General features: G+C 44.9%; 1 protein-coding gene across 2 annotated transcripts in view; it reads left to right on the top strand.

Annotated features, from left to right (window-relative positions):
* The window catches only part of LOC144768425 (protein-glutamine gamma-glutamyltransferase 6-like), a 398,170-nt gene that overhangs the window by 96,506 nt on the left and 288,315 nt on the right, over positions 1 to 13,349 (top strand). The window contains exon 1 of one of the 2 annotated variants that reach the window (XM_078652072.1): positions 6,112 to 6,221. The exons of the other annotated variant lie outside the window; for it this stretch is intronic. Coding sequence (XP_078508198.1) covers positions 6,215 to 6,221 — 7 coding nt within the window. The 5' untranslated portion in view covers positions 6,112 to 6,214. Of the gene's footprint in view, positions 1 to 6,111; positions 6,222 to 13,349 lie in introns of those variants that run through there. 2 annotated transcript variants of the gene reach the window in all.

Below are 13,349 nucleotides of genomic sequence, written 5' to 3'. Positions count from 1 at the left end.
ATTTATTAACATGCATTGATGCATGCTAGTATTTCCCAAATATATTCATAATAGACAATCAGTGTAACCAGTTTCAATAAGATTATGGGAAACAAAAATAAACAAGCATTGGCCAAGCCAGTAGGCCTGAAATTGGTGGTCAGCTTTTTAGTTTTGTCAATGTGTGACTTGATTTTGCATGGTTTTCATAACACCTTATTGGTGTGGGAGCTGCTGGGCCCTCACCATTATAACAAACATTAGCAAAATTAAAAATAGTTTTGTGGTCTCAAAAAGCACACACTGCCACAGTAGTTATTGGCACTGAACAAAAATACTTTGTGTGCCGATATGCTCCTTGTGAAAGAGCAGAATGCTGTCATTCACATTGAAGCCAGCCTATACAGAGAGCAAGAGACAGAATTTTAATAGACACACAAGAGCACAGTCAATGCCAGACCAAATTATTAAAGAAAGTCTCAAAAGTGCACCCATGGTATATGTCCTTGCATTAAGTGCAGTTATACAGCGTTCGTGAATTCCCAAGAATTTACAGAAGTAGGACAAGAAATAGTACTCCTAGAAAATATTTGTGAACTGCATTTTAGCATGAGCAAATATGCATGGGTAGATTTGATTTGCTCATGCGAAAATCTGAGTGTTTGCAAGTTCACTTTCCCTCCAACCGCTTTATTCCCAACTCTGGAAAAAGGTTTAAGTCTGCCATTGTAAGGAGTACATTTTCAACAGTTCTCCGTATGGGAAAAGATTAGAGAAGAGTTGTTGAAAACCCTTAAAACTTGCAGGTTAGGATGTTTGCACAGACTCAAAAGGGCAGTCTAGCCCTGTAACTATTGCTTACCACTATCTTCAGCCCCAGAATGTAGATCTGCGGAAACATGGCACCATAAGGGAATTGCAAGTATTCAAACACCACTATGATATGAGCCCTAGCATAATCAGGGAGGCTATATCAGAGCTCTTATATAATGCGATTGCTGCCATAATTTGTCCCTGCACTACTTGCCACCAAAGGGGCAAGTGGATTTTGTTACAGGACAAGCAGATTTATAAAGCAATCTTCCCCACGGACAAGTAGATATTTTATTAAATTCCACACTTCTGGCAATGTAGAGTGTAGAAAGATCTAAGGGAGACAAGAGCTGGAGGTGTTTGCTGTCTCTCTGTACCTGTATTGTGCCAGGGTTGTTTTATTGGAATAAAGCCTCTTTACAACTTTACTGAGGCAACAGCTTTACACCCTTCTCCACCACAGTACAAACAATAGTACAAGAAAACACTCACCATCATGTCAACACCCCTTGCCATCCTCCCTGCTTCTTCTCTTCCACTCTCTGCTCAAATACACCTTTTTTGCTTTTGAGAGAACAAGCAAGTGTCCGATTGGCAGTAACTCTGTGGGAGTGGCTCATCAGAATAGTTTGCTATTTTCCTGTCAGTGTGGTCTCTGCAGAACTCATTGAGATTTGGCTGTTGGGTCACTTGTGTTTTCATGCCTTTTTTCAATATTACAAAGGCCTTCACGGCTGACAAATTACCTTCAATCAGAGCGCAGGCCTTTTATGTATTTTTTGATTTGGTACACAACAAACATTTCCTCGTGGAGAATAACAATTTCCGTACATCATCTTATGACTGTTGAGCGTATGAGAGGACGTAATGTACAATTTTCCGATATAGTTAGATAACCCCCCAACAGCATGGCAAACCCGCCTTAAATGCCTGCTCTAAAGTTTGGGCCAATTATTTTATTGTATTTAGGGCATTGTTGGACATGGCACTTTTTGCAGGGTTATCCCCAAAATGTTTGCCTCTTCCTCCTATTTTTCTGACTCTCTTTATGTTGGCTTTAGGACCCTTGGCACTTTACCACTGCTAATAAGTGCTAAAGTGCATGTGCTCTCTCCTTTAAACATGGTATGACTGGTTTACATCTGTTTGGCTTATTTAATTTATTCATAAGTCCCTTGTACAGTGGTAACCCATATACCCAGCGCCTGTAAATTAAATGCAACTAGTGGACCTGCAGAAGTGATTGCACAGCCCACCAAAGTAACGTTTCAAACATGTCAAACCTTAAATTCCCCATTTACTACATATAGGTCACCCGAAGATAGGCCCTAGGTAGCCCTTTGGGCAGCGAGCTGTGTAAATAAAAGGTAGGACATGTGCCTTTATTGGTAGTGGCAAGTAGCCTGTTTTGTTTCTCACTACTGTGAGGCTTACTCCTCTCTTAGGCTGGTAATGGGAATTCCCATATATATATATATATATATATATATATATATATATATATATATATATATATATATATATATATATATATGCTTAAGTGGTAATTCCTGGACTCAAACGATTAGCGTTACCATGTTTGATATGTTTGGAATAGTGGTAATAAATCCTGCTTATTGGATTAGTTGGATTTTTGATTACAGTTTTAGAAATGCCACTTTTAGAAAGGGAGCATTTCTCTGTGCTTTTGACTCTTTGTGCTTTGCAACTGGACTCCAATCCATGTCTGGTCCTAGTTGTAAGCTGCACTTGTGCATAATTTCCAGACAGCCATCACATAGGTAGGACTTGGCATGACTGGAGAGGCATCTGCATCCATCTGCATACTGATAGTCTTTCTGGGCTGGGAGAGAGTGGTATTCACACTTTACATTTGTATGGACTGTGTCCTGCTTTCTCACAGAGGGCTGATTAACCCCGACTAATGTCCGGAGCCAGGGCTGGGGTTGAAAAGGGATGTTGTGCACTTCTAAGGTTTCTATTGAAGTGCCCCCTAGATCAAAGACATGTTGAATATAAATACAGGGGCTCTGACCCCATGTTGGCAGAGTGCTTTTGGAACTGGAACTGAACCTCTTTCAGAAGGACTACTTTGCTGCCCAAAGGACTCATCTGGACTGCTCTTCTGCCATTGCCCTGCTGCCTGCTATCTGCTGGGTGGCATAAAGGATCACTGGATTGCTTTTCTGCTAGTTGCCCTGCTGCCAGCTGCTCCCTGACTTTGGCTTCACTAGGCAATAATGGACTGTCAGTAGGAACCGTCATATGCCCAATTTCCTTTGTGTGCTGACCTGACATCTGCTCGCTGCTCTAGTGCCCGCTAGTGTTCTCCTAGGTCTGGCTGCTCCAGAATTGGCCATGGGACCCAGATCCCGGCCATCACAGTCACTCCCTTCCAAGTGTCTGGTGAGCGTTTCATTTGGCCTACTTCTCCCTCATTCATTTTGTCCAGCGCATTTACAGCACTTTAAATCCTCTGAGGCATCCATGATATTTGTGTGTGGAGCATTTGGGTTTTGGGCACTGTTTGCATTGAGACTCTCTAGGGAAACGTGCGCGACCTGTGAGGCTCTCTGAAGGGACTTGCTCTGCACAGCTGGAGCAATCGTGAGCCACGAGCCTCCTCTTGCCTTTGAGGGTGCGTCGCTGGAACCACATCGCCGCTGCTCCCTTTTCCAAGTAGCGCCATGACAGGACCATGTTGCACGGCAACCTCAAGCAACCAACCTCGCTGACTTTTTTTTGTGCTGTCCACAAGTGTGCACTGAGTCCAAAGCCATGTCTCTGCCGGGTGTGTTTGCCCAGCCAACAAGATATTCCTTGGGCTCATGCCGGCTGTCCTTCAGGGGTAAGAATCACCACCAGCACCTCTGGGGAGGGACCGCATTGAGGAAAGTACTGCTCTGCAGATTCTCTGTGTGTTTGCTGGTAGCCACCTTTTCTTTACGCAGTGTGGTCCCTTGCAGTAGCCTACCAGGTGTGTTCCCTCCTACTCAGCTTACCCAGTGCAGTGCCTATGGGCTGAGGGGTAGAACCTCCATAGTAGTCCCAGAGGGAGGCAGTGAATCGCCTCTGTGGAAGGATCTACTGTAATGCAACTAGTAGGCACCAAGCGCTCCTGTGCCCTACCTGGGATACCAGATTACAGTATATCACCTAATAAATGGGCAGGTGTGCTGGTGTTATATCAAGACCCATGTGTTTATGGTAACCTGTGATGATTCTTGTGTTCTTACTCCACAGTCTGCTGTATTAAATGACCTGATACTATGACGCAGATCGTTTAGATTTTTGGTTATTCAGGATAACGAGTAGCATTTCAGGATCTGCATTGCATGCACAGTACTTATGATAAATGGTGATTCATATGTTTTCTGTTGTAACCAAACTGTTGGATTTTGTGCCCTGTTGTTGTGATGTATGGCATTTTGATTCTTGCATGGCCAAGGTAGTGAGTACTGCCTCAGGATTTGTCTATTGTGTACAGTAGCAGTATTTATGAATACGTTTGTTTTGGTTTCTGCATTATGTACAATATACAATATATTTTAATATAATCCTGTGAGGAGTCCCTTTTGTGGTGTGTTCATTATGTTACTGGTGTGAGTGTGTTGTGCAAATGCTTTACACATTTCCTCTGTTGATTAGCCTGCCTGCTCTGCGCCAAGCTACCAGAGGGTGAACACACTTTATCTTTGGTGTGTAACTTACTTGCTCTGACTAGAGTGGTGGGTTCTGCCTATCTTAGGTGCATACCCTAGCCAACCTGAGACCCCATAGAGTTCCATAATTGTAAAAAATATAATACCCTTTTCGAACATACTTAAAAAAATACAAGGTAGAATTGGACAGTGTCCCCGGCGTGTGCCCAAGTTCCAGTATGAATTGGCACTTTTTTACTCAAACCCCTCTGAAGGATCGTTGTTGAGCAGTGCAGATAAAAAAGTAAATTTTTATTGTCTTAGGTTAATTAAAACCATTAAAAAAAATACATTAAAAGCACATATTATCAGGTAAAAGATTATAAGAAATTTTTTAAAAACAAGAACATTTTAGTTATGAAAGTAGTAGTGCTAAAAACAGTTTTATATGGGAGGTGAGCGTTGTTCATAGCGTCTTGTCTTGGCCATAGTTCAATTGATCTAGTCAGAGCCCACTAGATCAATTGAACTATGGCCAAGACAAGACGCTATGAACAACGCTCACCTCCCATATCAGACTGTTTTTAGCACTACTACTTTCATAACTAAACTTTTCTTGTTAGATAGTTTGGTTTGAACCCAGGGTAATGGACTAAAAGAGTGAACAGTGTGGTGGTTTTATTTGGAAGTAGAAAAAGTACAGTGTTTTGTAAGATAAAAATAGGGATTATTTAACCACATCGCTGCGCCGGCTATTCCGTCGTAGCGCTAAGGGGGCGCGGCGGCCGCATGCTGGTGACGGAACCGCTCCGTCATCAGCCGCGGTTGGGCTGTGCTCATGACGGAGCAGTTCCGTCATGGCCCCGCCTGCTCAATAGAACTCCCAGCGCAGGCGCGGAATCCGCGCCACGCAGGCGCGGAGGCCGGGTCACGACGGAACTGCGGAGTCATCAGCACAGTGCCACCGCAGCTGATGACGGAGCGGTTCCGTCATCAGCATAGAAAGGGTTAATAAAAACAGATGGAAGATGATCAAACATTCATTCAGTTTTGAATCGTTGAACTGCTTTATTTTTTTTTTTTCATTATTGTTAGGTTTCATGTATATTCATCTGTAGAACATGCTGTACCAATACAATTACATTGGATGCATTTATACAGGCTACATACATCAGATATGTGATTGGATATGCTTCCTTGGAAATTTGTGCGACACTACATCGATGTTATTCGGCTGTATAGTCCTAGATATCATTGCATGCACAAGGCATTGAAAAATAATAACAATATTTTTAAGAAAGTCTCGAAACTCGGATTAAGATGCAGATAAAATACACTTATAACTATAAAGTGTGTGGGATTTGAAATGATGGGTCATTGTATTGTGCGGCAGAGGGTGGACTTTAGTTGCACCTTTTGACATTCCACAGTTGTAATGTCCTTATACATTGTGAGATCCTCCAAGATTACACACCACAAGAGCATATTTGCAGAAATGAGTCACATAAAAAAAATCTGTGTCTCTGCAGTGTTCTCCCTCCTTCACACGTTTACTCACAGGGGTGTTTTGAGAGCACACTTTAAGGCTCCTCCCCTGCCACACACTCCCGCCTCTTTTTAATCCACATGCAGAATATTCGCAATGAATTGCCAGGGCTCATTTGAATTCTGCTCTGTAGCATTAATAGGCGAGGCCGGTGTTTTGACTCTCACTGAAACACTTAGAGTCACTCGGTGAACTTCATCAGAGACGCCTCCCTGGAGCTGAAGGGTCAGCCACAATGACGGGTGAGTAAATGACATCCAGGAAGCATTTATCACCCAAGGGCCTCTGCGCCAGTGGGGCCTTCGATTCACAACCATAACCAGGACCCCAGTCCCTCCTATGCTAAGATTTAACCTGCCCATATCCTGCCTGTGTGTCATGGAGCTCTGTGTTTTGACCTGTGAAAAAAGCACATTTAAAGCCGATTTATGCTAAAATAATAATCGGTTCTTAGCAGAATGGGGTGCTGTCAGCATTTGTTGCTGTACTGCCATACGAATTCCAATGCCCTCGCCTACTGGAGTCTTCATAGTACGGTGAGGAAGGTGTTTACACTATTGCATAAAGAACAATAGAAGCAGTTGGCACCAATGTAGACTATGGCAGGAGTAATTTCAGTAGATGAGTCTCAAAGTTTTTACAATGGACTGGATTACTGAGATGTTTAAGGCAGTTATTGTCTCGTCCTCTACATTGGTGGTAAGAAATTCTAAAACGTCTATGCCACTAGGGTACTGCGACCCAAATTGGCTTATTGTTTCGAGGAAACCAAAAGTAAAGTTTAAGTGGCATTCATTTATTTTTCATTTGGCCAGCTAGGGACTGAGGCTTGAGTGATCGAGTGATTTGCTAAATAACACACAATTTCAAGGGGTGTGGAGGCCAGCCTTATAGCTCAGATATCCTGGTGCCATAATCCACAATGTATCCACCTCCTTCATTGACATGTGGTTCAGCTGCCAGCCACAGGCATGCTCGGAAGTAAAGCAAAACAGTGATGGATGGAATGCTTGAATTGATCTCAACCACTGTTAATTACTCGTGTTGCGTCCCAGTCCATCGTTTTTTGCCCACCATACCACCTCAGATTAGACCCCGCCATATGCAAATCAGTCTTGGTTTAAACAGGATACAGATCTTTGGTTGCTTCTGTTCTGTTTCAGGGAGGACCTGGTCTATTATTTCGGGTTAGAGTATTCCTACTGGAGCAGGGTCAAGAATGAGTTGCATATGGGTGAATGTAAACTAAGGTGGCATGATATGAAAAATAACAATGAACTGGGATGCATTTTAGGTGAAATTAGTCAACTGCTTTTTTTTTGGTTTATCTATGTTCAGGTATAGTTATTGGGTATCCAGTTCCAGGTTAAAAAAACTGGTTAGCTTTATGTAGTTTCAAGGTTACATGTTGTGTTACCTATAAGCTTTACAGCATCTGCAAACTTATATTAGACTATCCTGATACCATTAAGCAAAACAGTGAAAGCTTTCAAATGTGTGATGTATAGTAGGCATAAGCAGTATTTTTTAAAGCTCCCGTTGTCCCTGGGGTTCCTGGGCACAAAGTAACAGATGCCTATTAATACACAAATCAGTAGTGCTCAGTTAACTGACTTTGAAATGATGAATGGATGAATGGGTTTACTGTGATTCAAGCATTAAACCATGGATGAAATGCAGATCTCTGAGTGGATGCACTGGTCCACTAAGCCATCATACTCAGCTGGAGAAGACAGAGCAGACCGAGTATTTAGGGTTACAGAGGGTGTTTTGGGGACCTACTTGTGTGGATTATTCTGGGATTTAGACTAAACTGTTTGTAAACTTTATCGCAGGCCATTGTAAATGAACAGATGTAGGAAAGTGTAATATTTTCTATGATGGCTTTTAGTGCTGGTTTCTGCCATTTCCCAATTGGCAGAGCAGCCAACTGTATTAAAGGCTGCTGACAAACCAAGAGTAACAATTGAGCGGCTTGTAAATCTGTTTGATTTTGAATAGGGTACAGTTTGTAACCTTGCTGCTGGTCATTTTACTAAATAGAAACAGTGGGTGGAGATAGGGTCTGATTGCAATGCATTGTTGTTGTTGGCATTGGCTGCTAGAATTCACAACTCGTAAGGTTATGAGTGCGGGGACTCCTCCCTTAGGCCGGAGGCTTCCCACTCATGGCGGAATTTCCCCATTGATCACTACAGTGTGGAGATTCCGCCCGAGTGCAATTCTAACTCTACCAGTCGTAAGTCCTTTTGTGAATCGAACCCTTAGTCATTTGTGTCCATAGGAAATGTGTGGGCCAAATTGAGCCTGACTAAAGCTTGAAATATGTGTATTAGCATTTTTGATAACTGAGCATTTGGCAGTCACATTTGTGCGTGAATGCACAAGAGTCCTTGACTTATCTGAAGATCAAATGGCTGGGCTTGGGTCTGGAGAATTTCTGATCCAGAGCCTCTGTCCTCCAAAATAACAGCCTTCTATTTTTGAAGAGTGGAACATGGTTCCATGTGTTAGAGAACTGTTCTCCGTCCAACACTGATTCATCGCATCATCGTTAGATAGAAACAAAATACAGATACAAATAGCTGAGCATTATAAATGTATTAAAAAGAACGAATGATGTGATTGTAATGGCTACACTTTTTAATTTGTGTAAAAGCAGGAGTAGAAAAGTAAAATAAACATTGGCACTGTCAATAGATTTTGCAATTTTGACCATAGAAGTGTGTAGCCATGCAGCACATTTTCCTGAGGGCTGTGACGCGCAAAAAACGACTTTTCATGAGAAAAGTGTACACAGGATAAATTACTTTAGAATTGTGTGGTGTTATCTACAGAAATTGCTCTGCAAAATTGATTATCCAGTCTCTGGCTTAAATAGGTACACTAAAAGACCCAGCAATAAAGCACAGAATGCCTAAGCTATGGTGCAGACGTCTGGAGTTACTGGCAAGCACTAAAACAACTGTTAATAAATGAGGCAAAAAAACACTATTCACAACCATGAACCAGTACCATCTCAAAACTGGCATTCTTTAAAAAAGTTAGTCGATACTTTAGAAACTCGTCTAGCAAGAAATTGTAGATGGAAAGTTGACACACATTTTCTTTTTGGCATGCACATATAGTTGACACCCTTGATACCAGTTTCAGCAGAGAGGGCCACATATGTAATAAAAATAGACCGTACTAATAGTAGTAACAAAAATATTTTATTGCATTAATCATTTAATTACAATAAATAGAAAATAGGCAAGTACAAAAAAATTAAATAAGACACTCACATATGTTCGAGGCATATGAGCTGCAGATTACACACTGTGCATAGATCACCATCTAGTGTTGGGCCCGTATGTTTGCAGTTTGTTTTTGTCCTGAAAAGTTCTTTGGAAGTCAAGAGATAGGTGACCCCTCCTTTCGACCACATTGCGCATGGGCATCGGCTCCATCTTCAGATTGTTTTTTTCCGCCATCGGGCTCGGATGTGTTTCCTGCGCTCCGGTTTGGAACCGATTTTCCTTCGGCGCGCAATCCTCACCCAGTTCGACGGTATTGTTTCGATCGCGGTCCCCATCGACGCTACTCTTCACGACTTCGAAGTCTTCGATTCCGGTCGTTGACGAAGGCCTTCGGACCTACCTAGCCCTTACTCTCTGGATCATGGAAAGGACGCCATTCAAGAAGTGTCCTCCATGTGGGTCGAAGTTTCCCCACACTGGTCTACATGAGGTGTGCAACCTTTGCCTCTTCTCGGAGCACGAGGCCAAAGACCGTTCCGCTTGTGCCTCCTTCCGCTCCAAAAAGACAATTCAGAATGACGAGCTCGAAGAACCATGGCTCTCTCGTCAGCTTCGATCCCGGACGACATCTTTGAAGAGGGCGTTGACGTGCCAGAACACCAACGGGCTGAAAAAAACGCCAGCTCCTCTGATGCCGAAGACTCAGACATCGAGGACATCACTCCAGCTCAACGGGTTGTAAGTACACTCATCGGCCCGACCCTTCCTCGACACCCTCCAAAAAGGCTTTGGTCACACCCTCACCTTCGGGCCCGGGTGCACACCGAGAGACTGCTTTCCACGCCCTGCCTTCGGGCCCCGCAATAAAGCCTACTAAGCCTTCAGGCGGCTCGGGCTCGAGTCAGCCTATTCCCGGTGTCAATCCCATACCGACACCGAAAAAGAAGCCATCTTCCTCATCCACGCCAACCGCTGCTTCAACACCCAAGCACTCGGCGCCGAAGACTGGCACCGGCTCAACAACGTCAAAACTGCACTCGGAACCGAGTAAAAAACTACCTAAAGGACCCGTCTCTTATGCTTCGGAGCCGAAAAAAACCCCGGAACTGAAAAAATACGCTCAGGTCAAGGACATTTCAAAAGTTCACAGTTCTAAGCCGAAAGACCCTAGACCAGCTACCGGTGCTGAATAAACCTCCGGAACCGAGAACTTCGACACCGAAGGATCTACCCTCCACAGAAGAGCTTTTTACACCGGATCCTACTCAAAAGACTCTTGTAAAGGATCCTAAGACTGGCCAACTGACTCTTAGCTCCAAGAAGAGACCACTAGAGGCGCCTGCACCTCCTCTTCCTCCAAAGAAGAGAGACATTGCAACCTCTCCATTAAGGGTCCCTTCTCCACCACTTCCTCATACTCTTCCTCCTCCTCCACCACATCATTCTCCTCCACCATCTTCTGTACGATACCTCTGCTCCTCCAAAATCCTTTGTGCCTTCCGCCTGGATCTTATTCTCGGGACTGGCGTCGGTGGAGCCACACATGACTCAACGGATCCGGATCCAGAGCTGGTGTCGGACACGGATCCGGAGGCACAGCCTGAGTTGAACGAGGTCGAGCTGACAGCGCTGGAGATGAAGGGAAGGGCGTCGACGTCCTTGGGGCCGGGAAATGCCAGGACTGAGCCGCTGGAAGAAATGCCATAAAGGGAGCCTGAGCTTAGGTCTGAGGAACCCCCAGATTAAAGGCCATAGGACCCATGGGACCCGAAGGTGCTCCAGAGGGGTACAATGCTCTTGCAAAGACTCCATACATCGCATTCAAGTAATGTGATGGATCTTGCCCTGGGCCAGGGAAAGGTGGGTAAGAGCCTGATATAGGCTCAGGCTGAGGCATTACTGGTCTCGGGCCAATCGGTGCCGATGGTGGAGCCAGTGGAGTCGATGACTCATCAGGTACTGGACCCTCTTCCACCGGAGCCAGAGAACATGTCGGCGTCGGAGATGGAGACAGAGCCGGAGAATGCTCCGGAGAAGCTGTAGGCGAAGCAGAACGAACAGGAGAACCCTGATTCGAGCCCAAAGGAGTAGGAGAAACATAGTCTTTACGATGCCAAGGAGCTGGAGAAGTCGATTTCGGAGCTGTTTCTTTATCCGAATGGCGTCGAGAGCTGTGCCTCTTCTTCTTCTTCTGCTTCTTTGATTTTGAAGCATGACCCGACGTCGACTTCGATCCTGACCTCGACCTGGATCGTCTTCGACCTCTCTTCTCTTTTTTCATCTTCGCCATGAACAGCTTGGTCTCTCTCTCTCCTTTAATGCCTTCGGGTTCATCTTACGACAGCAAGCGCACCCCTCGATGTCGTCATCCGAGGCACCAGACACAATCTTCGTCGGGATCCGTGATGGACATATGGACACCGCACTCGCTACAGGGCTTGACCCTGACTTCCTAGATGACCGCTTCAAGCAGAAACAAGAGATGTCAGAAACACAATCCAGAAAACACAAAGTAGCAAGAAAACTACGGAGAGTCTCAGAAAACCGTTAGCGTTGATGGCGCGGAAAAAAGGGAACTGACGTCATCACATCGACGAGGCTCTCTTATGGCTCCGGTGATGTCCGCGGAGCCGCGAGCGGAGCCAGGATTCTGTGACGTTGGCGTGGAGAGCTACGAAAAATTTCCGAATGATGCTGGCGCAGGGGATATTCACAAGGTGAGAAATTCACTGGCAGATGTATCCATCAGAATTAGTATGTATGCACATTTAAGTGATCTAGCACTTCGGAGAAGTGGTTTCTATAATGAGAGACAAAGGATTGATTAGGTCTTTACACAAGTTTGTCCTCTACTTCAAATATGATTTAGACAGCAAAGTGAATATGAAAGCTTCTTCCATACTTCTTTACTTCCTCCTTTCTGTCCAATCTTGCCCCATTTCTCTGTGTTTGCTGGCTTGTGCATTGACTGGCGGCATTTGTGTTGTATGGGTGCCAGTATGGTTGCTGTCTGTATTGTTGGTTTGGGTCCCTGATTCCTGCTAGCATGCACTGGCATCTTTTAACAGTCTGTGCTTCCTATCGCTCCACGAGGGGCTATTTTCTCACAGCGTTTGAGGCCCCTTGACTTACACCATCTTCCCAGTCCTGGTCCTTTTCTGTTTGTTATGCAAAATATTCTCATCTCCTCTTTCTCTTTGACAAAGAGACAGTTCCTGACAGTAAGCTCTGTGTTTTAGGGAGGTAATTCAAAATTTGTCTTCAAGGTCACACAGGACTCTCTGTGTGTCTGTTGCTGTAGGTGTGTTGCTTTATTTGTGAATGAATGTCTTGTTGGTAGGTTTCGCTCGGTACATTTGCCTGTATGTGCTATCTATGCCAATGCATGCATCAATGTTGTGTGTTTGTCTGCATGCACTATTCAAACGACAGAAATGTTGGCATTTTAAATACAAATGTGTTTTTTTTTAATTTGGTGCTGTTTGTGTGTACATTTGTGGTTCTCTATTTTCTATACCATTTTTAGGTCTCCTGGCGTTTAACAGCGCGTCAGCGCTGTGTCCGCCAGGAGATCTTTTGTTACTGACTCTGCTTCCCAGGAGACAGCACCTGCCGCGCGCATTTCGCAAAAGGCGATCGGCGCAGGCCACGCGCGCGCGAACGCGCGCGCCGTGGCTGTCTCCTGGGAAGCGCAAGCATACCCAGGCACACCTCCCCCTGCACGCATGCGCAAACACGCACACATACACGCACGGAGAGACATCCCCCCCCCCCGCCGTTGCACACACAGACACACACACACGCACACATACAGGCATCCCCCCCTTCCCCGCTCACCGGCACTCCGGACGGTTGCAGCCTCCGACCGCGGGGCTCTCCCATCGCGTCACCACTGCTCCTCGGCTCCAGGCACTCCGTGGGCGCGGGCTTCACAAAACGGAAGTCCCGCCCCCACCATAGGTTTCGTTTTTGGGAGTGCGCGCGCAGTAGCGTCCTCCGCCGTGTCAGCTGCTCAGCGTTTTCAGTAAAAGGTGCACTTTTTTGCAATTTATAAACTGCAGATTATATCAATTTTGTTAAATGAAACATTAAAGATTGCAGCCCAGTTTTTAAATTACCACTTTGTAAGCT

Source organism: Lissotriton helveticus, chromosome 7 (genome assembly GCF_964261635.1).
Source record: "Lissotriton helveticus chromosome 7, aLisHel1.1, whole genome shotgun sequence".
In the NCBI taxonomy this organism is placed as follows: domain Eukaryota; kingdom Metazoa; phylum Chordata; class Amphibia; order Caudata; family Salamandridae; genus Lissotriton; species Lissotriton helveticus.
Note: the sequence above shows the minus strand (reverse complement) of the source record. Positions and strands in the feature narration are given on the sequence as shown.